The sequence below is a fragment of the Protopterus annectens genome, chromosome 17.part0 (assembly GCF_019279795.1).
Source record: "Protopterus annectens isolate FY-2018-M chromosome 17.part0, PAN1.0, whole genome shotgun sequence".
NCBI classification, from domain to species: Eukaryota; Metazoa; Chordata; order Ceratodontiformes; family Protopteridae; genus Protopterus; species Protopterus annectens.
The window spans coordinates 67,199,452-67,219,246 of record NC_056751.1 but is presented as its reverse complement, the minus strand read 5'-3'; the positions used below and the strand labels follow the sequence as shown (position 1 = coordinate 67,219,246).

The 19,795-nt window shown below is 40.5% G+C and overlaps 1 protein-coding gene across 1 annotated transcript in view; it reads right to left on the bottom strand.

The window, feature by feature from the left end:
• Positions 1-19,795, bottom strand: part of DNAH6 (dynein axonemal heavy chain 6) — a 5,071,261-nt gene that overhangs the window by 2,919,137 nt on the left and 2,132,329 nt on the right. The window contains exon 29 of the mRNA XM_044059309.1: positions 8,337-8,492. Coding sequence (XP_043915244.1) covers positions 8,337-8,492 — 156 coding nt within the window. The remainder of the gene's footprint in view (positions 1-8,336; positions 8,493-19,795) is intronic.

Sequence of the window (19,795 nt, the reverse complement as noted above, 5' to 3'; positions counted from 1 at the left end):
CCTGAGTGCGTGGGTTATGTGGCAGATCCTGGCACCAGACAGGCAGCTGACAGTAACCTTCTGTTTGTTTAGCCTGGTGAGTGGGACATCAGTGTGCCTGACTATAGAGTCACCTGTGACTAGTGTGTTGGATACGTTGTTTTGCCTTATTGACTGTGGTTGAGTGGCACACTGAGTCTGTGGGCTATGTGTCATTTGGATTGTGTTGGGGGGTGGAAGTTGCTTGCGTTTCTGCTTTGGAGGTCTCTGTTGCTTGGGCAGATTATTATTGAGAGCCTCTGCGAATGTTTTTGTGTTTCTATGTGTGGATTTTGGTGGTGTAGATTTAGTGAGACTATGTGATAAATGTGGTGTGGTGCCAGCGTTTATCTTCTCCTCTTAAATGTCAAGTTCAGTCTTGGTTGGAGAAAGCTTTACCTCCAGTTTGGCTAGATACGTGCATCTCTCACAGGTTGTACTGTTGGGTGGTAGGAGGAGAGGGTTGTCTGTGTACATGAGGCAATTTCTACATTGCCCCAAGATGCCCAGATTCATCAGATAGACAGGAGAGAACACTGGGAGCTGACCCTTGGACATGTCTGAATAAAAAACTATTTTCCTCTAGATAAGTGAGGAAAGTGAGTACAAGAGCTGTTTTTTTCTAAGCAAGTGAGGAAAATAAGTGCACAAACTGTTTTCCTCTAGGTAATGAGAAAGGTTGAGTGCTATAGTAATTAGTAGCCTATTTAGTGCTTACAACAAGTTCTGAACAAGTGCTGAGCACGAATAAGCAAATTCAAGTGCTAAAACTAAGAATCTGTATCTGCACTAGACTAGTTAGAGGAAAGAAACAAGTGTAAATGCGGGCTTTCAAATCAGAAAGTTGAGACAGATGGGAAAGTCCTCCCCTAGCTCCCACAATACATCATGCTTTTCCTTCTCAACAGGGCAAGTTTGCTCTAAGTACATGCATGTCCAGCTAACTAAAGCATTGGTTCCAGGCCATTCCTTGTTGTTTCTCAGTAGGAAATGATTTTGAGGGCTTTCAGGATACCATGATATTGAGGGCTTTCAGGATACCACAAGGATCTGGGCCACCCTAGAAGGGAAACATAGGTCTCTGTCTATTATGGGAACTGGAATAATGATGCAGTTAGAGGAACTGAAAGCTCTAGTGATGCCTGCTGTGTCAATAGAATAAAAGACCTTTATGAGCTCAGAGGATAAGAAGCTTCAAATAACAAAAAGAAAAAAAAAATAAGAAGTTTCCCTTAACAGGTAAGGACAAATCAGGGGAAATTAAACTTGTCTGAGCAATAATGGGACTATGAGAATTACCTTAGCTTTGTGCATTCACTTTTGCTTTGCATTATGTTCAGCCATCTGGCAGACATCTGCTGACAAGCAACTCTATATCCTTAGTCATGACTCCCTAAGTATATTATATCCTCCATCCTTCACTCTCTTCCATTTTTCCTTACATTGAGTCACATCCTTCTTAACTCTTCTATTTTTCCTGTTTAGTTTTACCTCCCTAGACATCAACAATCATCTCTATGGTTGCTCTCTTTTCTAACTTCAGATGTTTGCAGTTGCAGCTACAGTCACCTGTAAATATGAGACTGAACTGATTTTATTGCTGCCCATACATTACAGACTAATTATGGATAGTGACTTTATGACACCTGTAATGTACAGTTCTAGAAATTCTAAGCTAATACATTGTTGTGGTTTTCTACCTATGTTTCTATCTGCTAATGATAGCCCAGTGTGTTATGCTTGTTCATCACTTCCCATGTAAGACTAACCTGATGATATGTATTGGGTATATCTCCCTTATGTTCCTGTATTATCACATTTCAAGTAGGATCTGTATCACTTTGATTGATATTGTTATCATTCTTGTAAGTTTAACCACAAAAACAGTCACCAGCCTACACAGGTTCCTGAGTTCTGAATAATTCCAAAAGCAAGTAATGATAAAAACAAAGAAGAACTCAGGTACGACCAAGGTTTCCAGTTTCAATTGAAGTTTTAATGTTAAAACATAAGCGCTTCTGCAGGAAAATCTGCTTCATCAGATGCTAATAAATACAACTGAAATATGCTTCTTTTTATACAGCCTCTAGCAAGCACTAGTAGTCATATGATACAAATTAGGTAAAAATAATTAACATCCTAGGGTGTAACTTGAGCTTACTATCCTACTGAATAAAATAAATGCTTGCAAGCATGAACTGCTATCACTAGAAGGCACTTATGAAAAATATATAAAAAATTCATATTTATATATATATATATATATATATATATATATATATATATATATATATATATAGGTCCCTATCATAGGTGGGGGCTTCCCCCCCACACAAATGGGGGGGGCCCCCCCCACCCCCTAACTATATATATAACTCCAGGGGGTCACACAACATTGGGGAGGGCGGGGGCAATGTAATGTGTAATGAAGTTTAGACAAATGACAGAATTGAAAATTGAAATTTCGACGAAGTGATAGGGACATATATATATAAAACAAAAACACATATACATATATAATAGACAGTCTTTTAAATGCAACTTTAGATATAACATTTATATATTTGTAAAAGTGTATGTATAAAAATAGACATAAAAATTATATATATAAGTAAGCACACTTTATTAGTGATACATTTAAAAAGAGAAAAACTATCTAAACAAGGGTCTAGATTTAAGCTTGGGTTTAAGTGGCACATATTCATTTAAACCAAGCCCTGAATCTCCCCTAAGTCTAATAATCCATCTGATCTCTAACTGTTCAGTCATATTACGTATGTCTCCCCTCGATGTTGTCAAAAATTCTGCCTATGGCCATAAACTTAAAGGTGTGTTCAGAGTTAGTACCAATAACATGCTTGGCCAAAGCACTAACTTTATTTCTCCTACTGATATAGTAAATATGTTCTTGAATCCTTTCTTTGAATGGTCTGTTTGTTTTGCCTATATAGAATGTTTTACATTTAAGGCAATGAGCTAAATAAACTATATGTTGGCTGTCACATGTGGCTTGCACCTGAAAGTGAAACACTGTATTCTGGTCTGGATGTTCAAAGCTAGCTGTCTTGTCAATATATTTACAATAGTTGCATTTACCACATGGTTCTGTTCCAACCGCTCTATTAGACTGAAAAGTGTTCTTAGGATAGCATAACTGCCTTTTAAGGAACTTTGTGTTCCTAAACCGAAACTTAGGCTCAGTGTCTATCAACTCATGAATATCCCTGTCGGTAGTAAGAACACCCCAATGTCTCCTTACTATATCCATGTAGGAAGAAACATAGGTTCATAGGTTAGTACTAGGCTAACTGCCCCTGCAAGCCATTTTAAGCCTAGACAATTATCCCTTGTGAGACTCAAACCTTGCACCTTGTGTTTATAAGGCAAACACCTTAACCATTAGGCCACCCTCCCCATTGTCTGAATAGTATAAAGGAACCTTAAGTTTCATTCTAGGTGACTATCTAGGGGCCTGTTTACCTCTATAATTGTGTTTGGAAAAATTAGGCTTGGCTACCGTTCCCCTCAAACCTGTCACCTCATTGACATTAGTTAGAACATCTGCCTCATTATAGCCTCTCTCTATCAATTCTTGACTCAACACCTTGACCTGCTGCTGAAAATCTTTTTCACGTACATTGTCTTGAGGGTCTGAACACCTGATTACAGATCACACTCCTAAAAATATAAAAGGGGTGCATGCTGTCATGAGAAAGTAAGTGGTTGACATGACAGGGTTTCCTGTAGAGCTTCTACACACACTTCTAAAAAAATTAATACTTGATTTAGAGTATGTAGAAGTGAATCTCAAAAATGTGGTACTTGTATTGATGTAACTCTCAAATGGCATAAAAGATGCTGAGCTTAGTGGGGTATGAAGGGAATGGTGCAACTTATCGACATTATTGCCAGGATCCAACTGTTATGTGTGAAGGCCTGCCATGCAGGAAGAGGTAGGGATAATCTACCCCTGACTATATGCAGATAAGGTAGTCAGGCATGTCCTCAGAGATTCTGTAGTCCTATGAAGTTGAAATGATGATTCCTCTGTCTTATTTTCTTCAGTTTTTGTTGAAAAAATAACTAGAAGTATGAACAACCATACTACTCAGCATAAAATCTCTGCTGTGATTATGCCAGCTTGGTGGGGCAGTGGCAGGATGCCTGTAGGAACTACCAGTGAGCAGAGTTTGTTAATGAACTTGTGTCATCAGTAGAAAAGGCTGTGAGGAGACTGGATGAAGTGGCCAAAGGAAGGCTCTTCTGTCCTTTGGGGGAGAGTTAGAAGGGAAGTGTGTGCATGTGTGTGTGTGTGTGTGTGTATGTGTATGTGTGTGTGTGTGTGTGTGTGTGTGTGTGTGTGTATGTGTATGTGTGACCTCTTGTGGAGACCAAGAGCTTCACAGGCCACTCTTTTAAGAGGATTTCTAACAATTTCTGGTGAATGTGCATACAGGCACACATATCATTGTATATGCCATTTCTCCGATTAGGGACCTTGAATGGCTACTGCACAAATGATGCTCTTCCTGGTACCTTGTGCATAAATCTCCACTGGACAAACCTTCCCAAAAAAGTCAAGGGACCAACCCAGTAAAGGGTTATATCTGGGATTGTCTGGAAAGGAGCAACTGATAACTCTGGGTCTAAAGGAACAACAGAACATAGAAACTAGCTGGAGGTTAAGTTTTGGTTGACCAGTGGTATAAAACTAAATAAAACAAATACATACATACATACATATATATATATATATATATATATATATATATATATACATACATACATAAATAAATAAAGAAAGAAATAAGCTCCCTGCTATGACACTGAGAGACCAGCAGTGCTCATACCATGAGAAAAATTACACAGACTGCATACCAAAGCTGGGTTTCTATGACAGCCTTATACTACTCACATTCATACTTTTAGGCATGAGATTAGCATTAGCCTTTGAAGGGTAAAGGGGCAATTGGGAAAATCTATCTAAATGAACAGAAATAGGAGGTGGTAAGCCAAAATATTATGATTTGTTGTCACAGTTGCTAAAGAAGACTGAAGAATATTTGCAGAAAAAGACAAGTGTTGTCAGGACTCAATTTTCAAATGTTTGTGAGTGCTGGAGTGGAAGGGGGGTGCAAAGTACATCTGGTGAATTTGGGTTTCAGAATAGTTCCACAACAGAAATTAAAAGTTCAGTTTAATGCTGTATCAATTATTTTGCAGAGACTCTAAATGCAACAGGAATAAAGTTGTTAAGGTTGCTGTGAAACCTCCTCCATCATTCACTAGTAATTCTGCACAATAATTTCTTACTCAGAACTGATTCTGCCAAACCTGGCTAATCAGAGCCAAACATGCATACTGGCAAACAGATATACCAGTTCTCATGACCCTTGCTGAAGATTCAGCAGCATTATAAGCTATATGCAACATAAAGCTTCCCATGGTGGATAAGTTACTGGAATGGGACATGAGTTGTTTGCAATAAGTTCATCAGGCAACTAACTGATGTGTCATGGTGTATGTCAGTGGCGCCATCCCTTTGAAATTTCATCATGTTGGCTAGGTAATTAAGTATCTTTAAACAGACTGTGAAGGTTGCAAATAACTGCTTCCCTAAGTGGTCCACCACCCTGGAGTCCTTACCTGGTGGAAAAACCGATGGGCTACAGGGTGTAGGAGCCTTCTGAGAAGCAGCTGATAACACCAAACTTTTCAGTTTCATAGCCTCTGATAAGAAAGTCCTCTCTCTTGGAGTGTGCATGATGCAGTCACCTTCTTTAGATGGTGGGGTTACCATATCTAGGTTCTCCCAAGCAACACTGGTGGCAACCCTAAGGATGTTGGAAAAGAGGTTGACCACCCAGGAAGTTTGGAAAAGAGGTTGACCACCCAGGAAGTTTGTTAAGTAGACAAAAAAGTCTTCTTCACTATGGGAGGACATGGGATCAGTTGTCCAGTCCCCTCTCTGTTGCATCATTTCCAGGCTATCTCAGAACTGGGAGCTGTCAGGAAACAGGTACGTCAGTGTCCTTTTTATTGTCCAAACAAGTTGTAGGGGGTTCTATAGGAAAAGCCATATATGTCCTCTTCCACTTATCCTTTCATACACCTTTGGAGGAGAAGGAAAATTAGAAGAAGATGAAGACACTCCAGTATAAGCAGAAGATGCCTGACAGGGCTGCTCTAGTGCTCCAATATTCATGTTTGAATGGCAACCTGTGCTCCACTTGCCAACTCACAAAATAAATAGCTGGAGTGGTAGGTGGTAGATAAAATTCACACTGACACATTGTATGAAATGGGGGAAACCTCAGCAAAAATGAGTGCTGGCTTAGAATCACAACCCACAGCAACACTGGCCTGATTCCAAGACACTGATGCTAAAGGATCTGACTTCTTTTGCATCAAAAACAGATTAGCTGAAGTCAGAAACAATGTCTTGAGGTCAGAATTAACTCACAAATCACATTCAAGGCTGAGAGTATCATAATAATTTAAAGACCAACAGTGATGTTGAAGTTAGCATCACTAGAACTGAGGCCATTGATGCCAATGCCTCAGTAGCTGACACAGGTTGGAGCTTCAAAATCATTTATATAGTGGACAATGACAGCCTCTTTAAGGGTGGTATCAAAAATGTGGGGACCAGAAAGTAAAGCTTCAGAACCTTGAGTCGGGGAATACAGGTGATGGTTAACTCTCTGTCCCCTAATGAAAACCTAGAATTGGAAGAGATGCCAACAAACATCTGTTGAGATTGATAGAAGGCATCCACAAACTTGTCACAACTGAAATTAAACAGTAAAAGTGTGGGGCCTTGCTTTATTTTCAAAGGTCTTGGCACTGAGTATTTGAATATTATGACAGCTCCTTGTAAGGCAATAAATCAGCTAAAATAAAGTAAGTTGTAGAATTTGCCTTTACTAATACAGGAAATATGACTTCTATCATCTTTTAGGTAACAGAGCCTTTTCAGTTACTTTAAAGGGAACATTTTTAACAACAGGCTGCATACTTATTGATGCTTCACCAGTTGGAGAAGAGATATTTGGGAGTCCTGTGTCATCAAGAGTTATTCAACATTTTTTTTTTTGTCTTTAAGACAGAATGTGCCGTTAGTCTTGAGGCTAAGGAAATACTGGGCTCAGCAGAACCTTTTGGGCCAGAACTCTTAGCTGACAAAGAATTTTTATATATGTACAGTTGTAATCTGGCTTTTTTATGACAGAGTGTGGAAGACAAGAATTCAGCAAACATTTCACATTCAGAGGAAATATGGCTCTCTTCCAGACAGATTACACACTCATTGTGCCTCTCCTCTGAAGAGATTTTCACTCCACAGGCAAATCCATGAAACCCACACTCTATGTTTAAACTAGGAGGGCCACACAAATAAAGTAATTAATAAACAACACAAAGTTTAAAATGCATATGACATTCAAGTTCCACGGATAGAAATAAATTTAGAAATAGCTGTGAAATGTTTCCATAAGTAGCTAAATATGTATTTGCAAAATGACTGGAAACAAAAACAACTTTTTTTAAAATGCCAAGTCAAAGGTGTAGAAAAAAATATTAGCATGAAAAGAAACCTAGAGAGAGCTAAAATTGCCAACTAAAGTTCATAAAGGACACCAGCCAAAAATAGTAAATATGTTAAGGTGGGCATAGGTCTGGTACCACAAAAGATAAATTCTGGCAGAAAAAAAATCTTAAAAATAGCAAAACTAAGTAGCAGGAAAAAACAGAAGCTGATATAATGCAAGTAAAGCACTCAATACCATTTTAAACATGATTTTTAGAAAAAAAGCAGCCTGGGACTATTTAAATGATCATCCAAGCTCTTTATACAATGGTGAAGATTTAGCAATAGACAGCAACACTGTGCATTATGGGATGGGAGAGAAGGTACTTATCAGAATGGGAAAATCTGGATTATGGGTGGTCCTAATGTCTGTAGCCTTAGTTCTGCTAATCACTACAGATGGGCTCACTCTTATTGGATGTAATATTTTTTCACTTGCTGCAGTTTCTAGAAAAAATAGTGATTTTTCTAAATCTAATGTCCAGCCATTATGATGATTCTACTATCATCTTTTATTGTGTATTATAAATAAGATGGATTGCATTAGATGCCAAACACAAAACTATGAAGAAAGAAAACAGGCAATAGTGCAAACAGTAAACAAAAGAAACAAGTGCAGATTTTGTTGACTAAATTATCTGGTCCAAAATATGTTTTTATAATAGTTGGACTTTATAGATTCTGAAATGTTTACAACTATATTTATTTAAAACTGTAGCTATAAACTTACAGTTAGCGGGGTTATCACCAGACGAGGACAGGCACCTAGATATTCGTAACCATATGTGTACTGAGATAATGCCATCCTGGCAACACAGTTGTCCAGATCTAGGTCCCAGTAATAACGCAGCTGTCTCTGCCATTCAAAACTTGTACTACTGTCCACCTGCATAAATCATACCCTATGTTAGTAAGACATCATGATATAATATCAGTCATATCCAAATACTTACCATTACAACAGACAGTTTTAGAAAACCAAGATGAAATATATACTTCTTAACATAGAACATGCACAAAAAATAATAATGTCAGTACCATATAAAATTTCAGAGTTAAATATAAAATCTGTACTATAGTTTCAAGCATGACATTTTGGTGATCACCTGCTCTTTATAGCATTTAGCTAGCATTAAAGAGTGGAATACTACAGGTAATTAAAGGCACAAATCTATATAATTTTTTTTTGTCCCCCATCAGCCCTAACTCAGCTAGCTGGTCCATTTATTCCACTTCACTAGGATAAGAACCCACCTCAAGAAACTGTCTTTAAGGCTATTACATCCCAATCACTCTGTCCATGCTTAGCGAACATTCTCCCAAGAGGGCATGCAATTGGTGTAGTACAGAATGCAGAACCGTTACTTGCTTTTACAAGTGATGTAACCTAGGACATGATTCTGCATGCTAGAATGAGCATATCATGCATGCTTCCCCAGTCTCCACAGGGAAAATCGAGCTCCTTGATGTTTGTTTCTTCTCCTGTTTCCAACAGATGTCTAAGCAGCTAACCAAACTTGGGCCTCTTAAGTCATAGTCAGGGCTTTACACCTTTATGCCAATAGAGCTTTTGGAATCTCTCTTTTAGACTACTGCATCTTTATGCTATTTGAGGCTCCTGTCTTATAGTTTTATGGTTTTGTGCTTATTTCTGACCTGCTCCCTAAAAGTGAACACCACTAAAAAACACTGAAAAAAATGGCTCCCTGTTCAACAATGGGTTGAACTGCTCCTAGAATTCCAACTATTCAAACTTCTAGTCATCCAGACCTTCTCTTCTCAGTAGCTAAACTAATTAGACAGCTTTTCTCTTCCTGCTTCAGAAACCTCAACTACTTTCCTTCACACACTGCTACCCTCCACCTCGACCCAGTCCACCTCCTCTCATTAACTAAATGTTATTGCTTCTCTTCCAACCATATCTCCTAATTTGTATTTATTTATTTGTTTTGTATTTTATTTTTATTTATTTTGCTTTTCTTTACCAGTTTGGTCCAACTGGGTTTAGTCAAAAACCCTTTTCAGTGGAGGCCCAGGGTAAAAAGCTCCAACATATTATCAGCATTTTTAAACAAACATTCAGTAATATGCATGAACAGGCATTAAATTATACACATTATCAATTACACATACATTTGCTGATTAGATTATATTTATATGAAAGCAGAAGCTGCTATTACAGTCCAAAAGATACTTGTACTCTGTGTGGAATTTGCGTGTTCTCATTTATGTATTTATTTAAACTTGTTAACTAGGTAGGTGGGTTGGTCCAAGGATGCTTTTCAGCCATGACCAGTTTACATTTAGTACAGTAACAGTTAAATAATCTTGACACTAAGCAAATTTACAAGACTTCAAGTGAATAGTATATATACAGTGAAAACAATGACAGATACACAATCATTAAACAAGACCACGGTTTGCAGATGTTCAAAATTATAGAATACATACATTTTAAAGCTGGGAGATTACAATTTATGGTCAACAGATTCAATTGTCAGTCACTATAAAACATCTAAAGGTGCAAACATAAATGTAGATGGCAGAAGTGATACCAGGAATAGAATGGATGGGGGAAGTGACAATGAAACAAAGGATTAAAATCTCAACTCTTTCAACAAACAGAAACTAGAAAGCACATAAAACAAAATTAGCAAATTCATCTGCAGCCTCCCAAACCAGTCCCATAAAGTACAGTTGTGTACACTTACCATAAATGTAGATTTTCAAGTGCATTCACTGTTGCAGTCATTACATTTGGGTAATCCTGCTGGCAGGTTGCCCTCAGTCGGCCTGAATTCCAAAGTCCTGGGTCCTGCGTCGGCTGCTGTCACTCCTTCCCTGACGTCAGGTCGTCAGGGGTATAAAAGATGCAGCCAACGCCATTTTCTTTAGTTTTTCTTGCCCCAGATGTCAGGTGCCCCCAAAAGGATAGCCAAAATTTATATACATATAAATCCATGCACCAATATAAACTTTACCTTCATCTACAAGCAAATATACCACATAGGTTGCATAAATCAGAGAAGGAAAGATAGGTTCCAACAGAAGAAAGGGGGATGGTGGGTGGGTAACCTGGACTGCAACAGTGAATACACTCGAACATCTACATTTATGGTAAGTGTACACAACTGTACTATGTTCTTCGTGTTTCACTGTTGCAGTCATTACATTTGGGTAGAGTCCCAAAGCTATGGATGGGAGGCTGGAGCTAAACAGCATTAGGGGTGGCTATGAGGCCCTGCAGGACTGCAGTGGCAAAGCCTGCCCTGGATTTAGAGTAGAGTGGCAGATGAGAGTGCTTTGTAAAGGTGTGCACTGAACTCCAAGTAGCAGCCTTAAAAATGTCCTTGGTTGGTACTCCCCTGAGAAAGGCTGCTGAAGTGGCTGCAGCTCTGGTTGACTGTGGCCTAATGCCCTTAGGCATTGGCTTGCCATGGTGTAAGTAGCAAAAACTGATGCAGTGGCCTATCCACTTTGAAATAGTCTGCTTTGAGATAGCTTCTCCTTGTGATCCTGCAGCATATGCCACTAATAATTGTTCTGTCTTTCTGAAAACTTTGGTTCTGTCCAAGTAGAATCTAAGCTGTCTGTGCACATCCAAAGAATGCAGAATTCTCTCCCCCTTGTTCTGTGGATTTGGATAAAAAGTTGGCAGATGAATAGTTTGGTTGAGAGCCACACTGGACACCACCTTAGGCATGAATGTTGGGTTTGTCCTCAGAGAGACCCTGTCTGGATAAAAAATGATAAAAGGTTCCACAGCCATGAGTGCCTGAAGCTCTGAAACTCATCTTTCAGAAGTTATTGCTAGGAGCAGAGCTGTTTCCCAAGATAAAAACTTTATATCAGCAGTAGCAGCTGGCTCAAAAGGAGGCAGGGTGAGTTTTTCTAAGACATAGTTAAAATCCCATGCAATCATTGGTGATCTTCTTGGAGGCCTTAAATTTTTGGCTCCTCTGAGGTACTGTTTTAATAAGGGATGAGAAAAGATTGGTGTCTCTGTATTGTAATGAGCCGAAATGGCACAGGCATGAATTTTAATAGATGAAAATATAGACCTTTCTCCAGCATCTCAGTTAGGTATTACAAAATCTGAGGAATATTTGGCACAGCTGTATCAGTTCCTTGTGCCTGGTTTCATGCACAGAATCTCTTCCATTTTCCAGCATAAGATTTTCTAGTACTTGGCCTTCTGGCCTCCAAAATGACATCCATCACAGCTTTACTAAGAGGTGTGTTTTGTATGACTACATTATCCTCCATGCTGCCAGGTTTAAAGTCTTGAGTTGGCTGTGCAGGATCTGATTGTTTTGCTGGGACAGTAGATGAGGTATTTGAGGTAAGGTCCAAGCTGGGCATAGAGACAAGTTCATTAGGATTGGAAACCAGTACTGGTGGGGCCAGTCTGGGGCAATCAGTATCATTTGTGGCTTTTCCTGTCTGACCTTGGGGAGGAGAGACAGTGGGGGAAAGGCATATACTGAAAGTTTTTTTCCAGCTGAAAGATAGGGCGTCCACTTTCCAGGCTTGTCTGTGATAAGTCCTTGTGCAGAATCTTTTTAGTTGGTAGTTGTGAGGGGAAGCAAATAGATCTCTGTCCGGGCATCCCCATTTCTTTGTTATCATGCTGAAGACTTGTGGATCCAGCTGCCACTCATGGGGATCCATGAGGTTTCTGCTTAGTTCGTCTGCCAGAGTATTTTTCCTTCCTGGCAGGAATTGTGCCTGCAGATGTACTTGGTAGGTTAATGCTGTGATCCACAAAGTCATGGCTAGTCTGCAAAGGGGGTAAGAATGTGTGCCCCCCTGCTTGTTTATATACCACATGACCATGGTGTTGTCCGTCTTTATCAGCAGTTGTCCCGGATGGAGTAGGTCCTTGAAGGCTGTCAGGGCATTCTGAACAGCTAGCATCTCTTTTTGATTGATATGTAGATGCATTTGAGTTGAGGACCATGTGCCCTGAATGCATTTTCCTGCCATGTGGGCCCCCCAGGCATAATCTGATGCATCCATTGTTAGTGTCTGCCTGGCTGGGGGTAATGTGAATGGCTGTCCCGTGTTTTGGTGACAAGCCTTTGCCCACCATCGAAACTCCTGTTGTAGGCAGGGAATGAGAGTAATCATTGTTTCCAGGCTGTGGCAATGTTGAGTCCAAACACTTTTTAGGTACCATTGAAGTTTCCTCATATGCAGTCTTGCATATGGAATTAGTAAGATGCAGGATGCCATGAAGCCCAAAGCCTGCAGAATTTTTCTTGCCGATAACTGGGCCTTTGTTGCCAACATTTTGAAATAGGTAGTCAGTTGCCTTTGTTTGTCTGGTGTGAGATAAGCCATCTGGGCAGTTGTATTTAAGCTTGCACCCAGGAATATTATCTCTTGAGTGGGTACTAGTTTTGATTTATTTTCGTTGACTGTGTACCCTAGGCATGTTAGAAGTGTCTTCACAAACGCCAGATGTTGTAGAAGAATGTCCTTGTTCTCTGCTTGAATTAGATAGTCGTCCAAGTAAGGATATATTTGTATTCCTCTTTGTCTGCAGAATGCAATTACTGGTGCCAGGCACTTTGTAAAGATGCTGGGCACAGTAGATAAGCCAAAGGGCAGTGCAGAGAATTGGTAATGCATTGAGCCAGCCTTGAATCTGAGGTATTGTCTGCATAATTGTCTGACTGGGACATGCAGGTATGCCTCTTTTAGGTCTAGAGTTACCAGCCAAGTGTTCTTGCCCAGCATGGGCAGAAGCTGCTGAAAAGTCATCATCTTAAATTTTAGTATATCCAGGAATGTGTTTAGAATAGATAGGTCCAGTATTGGTCTCCAGGTCTTGTCCTTTCTGGGTACCAAGAACAGTCTTGAGTAAAATCCTTGCCCCTGCTCTTGCTCTGGTACTTGTTGAATGGCCCCCATGTCCATGAGGAATGAGACTTGTTTTTGTGCCGCTGCCCATTGATTTTTTTGGCAGATCTGGCCAGCTGTTTGCCTTTGGCAGGATATGAAAATGGAACTTGTACCCTTGTGACACGATATTTAGAACCCACTTGTCCTGGGTTATAATGTGCCAGTTTTGAGAAAAAAGTGCTAATTTTCCCCCTAAGGGTACTGCCAGGAGATAAGTGCTTGGTGCAGGCAGTGGGGAGTCACTGGGACTGTTTCCTGTAATGTTGTGATTTGTCTTCTCCAACTTTGGAAGTAGAAGCACCCCATTGCTTTGACCTGTAGGAACCTTGCGCCTGGGATCTGCCTCTAGGACATCTGGATCTGCCTCTTTGAGGTCTGTCTGACACAGGAAAGGACCAATTCTTTGTAGGCCAGTGTCTACTAAACCTAGGTGGCTGTACTTGTAAAAAATCTTTGACAGTTTGCATAGATTTAGCTTTGTCCTCTATTTTCTTTAACACCTCCTCTGCCTTAACACCAAACAAAGTATCATGCTGTAAAGGTGCATCTAATAATTTAACTTTGACATGATCAGGCAGATTTTTTTCCTTTAACCAAGCATGCCTCATAATTACAGAATCCGTAACTGCGACCCTGCAGGAGGCCTCCAAAGAATCAAAACCACATTGCAAAGTATGCTTTCCAACTTGTTCAGCTGCATGCAATAAATCCTGCATTTCCTTGTTTTCTGCACATTCATAGTTTAATAACATTTTCTGTTTAAGCAATGCCATGACATGTTGCTGATATTTAAGCATATGAAACTGACAGTTTAAGGCCCTTATAGCCAAGGTAGCAGATGTGTAAACCTTTTTTCCCCATCTATCCAGTGCCCTAGAATCTCTGTCAGAGGGGGTAGGGTTTTTTGCAGTGGAAGCCTTAACTCCTTTGGGACCCTGTGAAATAGTTTCTGGGTCTGCAGCAGGGTTTTTAAAAAGGAATTTATGAGAGTCAGGAACCCTGTAATATCTGTCAGGCTTAACAGGAGCTGGAGGTAAGGAGTCAGGGGTGAGACTAGACTCCGAAAACACATCATCTACAATATCTAACACAGGTGGAATGGCTAGTGGCCTCTGTTGAGGAAGTAAAAGGAAATCCCTGAGCCTCTTTTTAGATTCTGAAAAATCTTGGCTCTCCCAGTGTAAATGCTCCCTCATGGTATGTAAGGTTTCCCCAAAAGAATAGTCCTCTGGAGGAGAAGCTGAAGGTATGGATTCTTCAGCATCAGAATCCACATAGGGGGAAGAGAATATTCCTGATCAGAAAAGGAATCAGAAGAAATAGAAATCTGATCTGAAGATTCATAGTCAGTCTTTTGCCTAGGCCTCTTATCAGGAGGGGGATGGGAACCCCTGATCAAGGTAATTAAGTCTTCGGCCATTTTGAGCATCTGTTTTTTGGGCATACAGGCCTGTCCATGTGGCTCTTGAGTTTGCTTCTTTGCTTTAGAAGGTGCTTTAGTCTTTGCCTTTGAAACTGAGGTTGGTTTAATGTAAAGATGTTTAGGTCTGAATACACCCTCAGAAGCTGGTGCCTGCTCAGCGGCTCCGGACCCATCTGAAGGAACAGTATCCGAGGCTCCAGTACCTTGAGTTTCCAGTGGCATGGCCGACTCCATGTGGGAGTTGGTAGTGGCCTGTGACTCTAAAGTAGCAGGTGTCAGGGGCTGCGAAAGCACCTCACTGAGAACCAGCGAACCGGCGACTGGCTTAAGAGAAGCTTCGTCGTAGGTTTTGGACCTCGGTTGTCTATCTCTCTCCTTTTCTTTGCGTTTTTTATGAACTCCGGTAGTCGGATGACTATCCAGCGACATTTCTGGATAATTAAACTGGTGTCCAAAATAGTTTAAAGCAAAATCACACTGACGCTTAATAGTGCATTGGTTAAATCTAGCACAAAACTGACAACCAGCAACGTTGTGGTCAGGGCCTAGGCAAGGAATACAGTAAGAATGAAAGTCCTTATGAGGTATTTGCTTTCCACAAGAAATACAATTATTAACTTTTTCTAACATCGGTCTGGAGCAAGAAAAAAGTTTCCCCAACGGGGTACTTAGCTTTATCGAAGACTTTGGATCTGAAACTCGAACTCAAAAATCTCAGGAGTCGGCCGACCGGCACTTGCGAACTACTTCTGCTTCAGGCACTGCGCGGCAAGAAAGACTAAAGAAAATGGCATCAGCCACATCTTTTATACCCCTGAAGACCTGACGTTAGGGAAGGAGTGACAGCAGCCAACGCAGGACCCAGGACTTTGGAATTCAGGCCGACTGAGGGCAACCTGCCAGCAGGATTACCCAAATGTAATGACTGCAACAGTGAAACACGAAGAACATCTACATGGAGCTAAATACCCTCAAATGGCTTGAACTTCCTCAATGCAATATCCTCTCCCAGCTACTCAAGCCACACAAAATACCTCACCATCCATTTAAAACACCCTCACTGTCAAATCTCATCCAATGGCATGTACCAAATAAAACCCTAAGAGCCTCAAAACTTAAACTAACTTTTCCTAATAAATCTAGTAATTATTATGGTCACTTGCAATTTACTGTTGCCATCTCCAGTGCATGGAACAAACTTCTAAACCACATCAGGCTTATACTCAACCTGCAGAAATTCAAATCCAACTTAAAATAACACCCAGCAACTAATAAACTATGCGACTGTACCACACCTACAGTTTAAAGTATACAATACTAACTATGTCCACTTTGATAGTATACAAGTGTATTGATATAGAATTATTTTTTATTCTACTCACAGTATCTTGAAAACATGTATTTCCTTAATCTGACATGCTTTGTAAATAATGTTTGTTGACTGTTTGCTTTGAAATACTTTGTAAATAATGTTTGTCAACTGTTTTTCTTGCAAATTGTCAAAACGTATTTTTATCCTTGTTTTGGAGATTTTCTCCCCTGGCCTCTGCTGAAAATGAGCATTTCAGTTCCCAGACAGACATAACAAGTAAACAAAAACAAATAAGTAAAACAAAAACTAAAATAAAATTTACATTGCTGTGTTCCAGAATGGTCCTCAGGTCCCCTGCTTTCTTTGGCACTAAAAAGATCCTTCAGTAAATCCCAAATCCTCTCTGGTCTGGTGGGACCTGTTGGATGACTGTTGTCTAGCAGCTTTTGAATTTCTAAGGCTACTATTTCCAGCTGACTGGGTGGAACATCAGGAAGCCTTTTCCATTCAGTTGGTGGTGTTTGCAAAAAAAGGAATGAAATATCTCTGGATATAAGTTTTTGCACCCAAGTGTCATTTGTGATTGATGCCCAGGCTTCCGGGTGCAGATGTAAGTGCCCCTCCCCCAAATGTCTCCAGAGTAGAGCAGTCAAGCAACCCTTCAGGAGCAGTGGAAGGGTTTATCTAAATAGGAATCTTGAAACCCTTGATTTTGCAGACCACCTCCACCATGAGGATGGTATCTTCCACTGGAACCCCCCCCCCCCCAACTCCGGGAAAGTTTCTCCTCATGAGTCCTAGAAAGGGCCTTGTGACTTTCGGAACCATATTATTTTACCTCCATGGCGATTATTGGAAAAATATATTTATGAGGTAGAAAAACATATTCCCATGGCAGACAAGGTCTTCCCATCTTGATCACTACAGGAGAGCATTTCTTTTACTGTTGGGCCATACAACGAAGATACATCAAAGGGAGCATTGATGTAAAAAACTTGAAAGGCTCTAGAATATCACATAAGTGCATCCAGGCATATCTCCTGACAGCTATGCTTGAACTGCCACCCATGAGGAACCTTGTGTTGCATGAGAGATTAACCTCATGGATCCATTGGAACTAGACTGAAGGGGGGCCAGCTGAGAAGATAGCTGTTGATGCTCCTCCACTGACACAGACCCAGGAAGAGATTTGGAGAGTTCTGTAATCAAGTCTCACTCCAATCTGGTGAAATGTAACAAATAATTAAGTAACCATACAGCAAGGGTCACTGAGGCATAAATGCATTTTCCAAATATGTCCATTGCCCTCCATTCTCTGTTAGGAGGGTGGACAGAAGAGCTCTGTTCTGCTAGCTCTTTCTTAGTGGCCACCTCCACAACCATGGCATGCACAGGAACTCCCTTATTCCAAAGAGGCCTGTCTTAGGGTGGAACACGACATTTACTGGGGCAATGAGGGATGGGCTCCATGGTATCTGGTTCTTTATATGCCCGGCAAGACACAAGATCTAACAGGTCATCCTCTGGGTGGGTGGTAACCCAAGACATAGATGGGCCAGACCCAAAGGCTTCTAGAAACACTGACTCCTCCTAGGAAGAAGGATCAGAAGACTATCTACCTTTCTGGATAAGGATCTCTAGAATATCTCCAAAGAAGACATCTTCTGGTGGAGATCCTAGGGACCCCTCACTTTCATTGAAGTCAGTGTCTTCAGTTAAAGATTCCGGAGGGGAATCTATGTGTCTCCTTTTACAAGACCTCTTCTAGGGGACCTCTTGATTGTGATAACCTGGAGAAGCATTAGAAGATAGGGGAATTTCCTGTGGAGGAACTGCATGGAAGCTCAAATGGGCCAGCCCCACCCCTGCAGGATAGTGGTATAATGGTAGGATCCAAAGAGACAAAAGTAGACTGTACTCTCGGTGAGAGAACGTCCTGTCTACCACTTCAAAGGCAGAAGGACTGGGAAAAGTCATTACTGGCCTCACCAGAGACAAAGTTCAGAGTCGAAACCATGCCCTGGATCTGAAAGCTTCTGCTCCAAGGCTCATCCTGCCGAATGAGTCAGGGATGCATCAGACTTAGAGACCTAGCTGTCCTTGGATACAACACATCAACTCTCGGAATTCTCAGATGTGAGGGCTTGAAAATCACTGAATGGATCAAAGAAGGAGAGGCAAGTGGATGAGAAACAGGTTTCAGGCTCACAGATCTGATGGGAGCTGGAATCGGTAATACCCCCATATGAATCTGAGCCTTGAGGAACTTCCTGACCCTCCTATCCACATCTGGTTTGGACAGACTCTGGGAAGACCTGATAAATGACTATGTAGAAGGGGGACATGACATTCTCTTTGGAATCTCTTGTAACAGGGGTTATCAGAGCCATGGAGAAATAGGCTCTGGTGAAAAGTGAGGGCTCTGAGATTTGAGTACCTCCAACATTGGATCTGAACATGGTGAACCTGGTATTTTCACTAACATAGCTGGCAGCTCCGATGCTGGAGCAGATTTTAGAGAATGGGCATGAAGCATTTTCTGTGCTTCCTGGACTCTGAATAAGATTTTTGTTTATTTGTGGGGCAGTTTGAGACACTGAAACAGAAGCATTAGTGGAAGAAGCAGATGCAGGCAGCAAACCTTTTAAAATCAGTTTGCTGCTACGATCACTTAAGGCCCAAGAACTGAAACCCGCAAGAAATCTGACAGGAGGTTTCACAATGAGCTGCTCCCAAATAATGCACACACTCCCAGTGGGCTTCAGAATTGGGTATCTTATGCCCACAGGAAGTACAATTTTTAAACCTGTTGGCTTTTCAGCCATTTTAACAACAAGGTAGAAAAGAAAGAAAGAAAGAAAACAATACCAGTAATGGTATATTAGAAATACCATAAGAATGGTAGGAAACATTTCAGAAGGAAAAGAAAGGAAAGGGAATTACCAGTGATGGTAAAGACAATACTCTGAAAAAATGGGTAGAAAAAATTTAAAATCCTTACGAAGGGAATACTTGACAATTAGAAAAGAAGGAAGAGTGAAATATAAAGTACAAATATAAGAAGAAATATGAAAATTCTCTGTTTTGACTCCCAAACAGTGTAGATAAATACTCCTAAAGCTTGAGAGAGCATGATCCACATCTAAAGTGTAGAAGTGGCTGTGAGGACGTTAGGTATTGCCCATTATGCCAGGAGAAGTAGGGCAGTGGGTGTGAAACATAAGCCAGTATAGCTAGCTGGAGTTCTGGAAAGAATTATATAGTGGATATAAAAAGTGTACACACCCCTGTTAAAATGCCAGGTTTTTGTGATATAAAAAAATGAGACCACAATAAATCATTCCAAAACTTTTCCCACAGTTAATGTGACCTATAACCTGTATAATTCAATTGAATTGAAAAACAAATCTGTTAGGGAAAAATATAAAAAATAAAAAATGTGCAATAAGCTGGTTGCATACATGTGTATACCCTTAAACTAATACTTTGTTGAAGCACCTTTTGATTTAATACAACATTCAGTCTTCTTGGGTAGGAGTCTATCAGC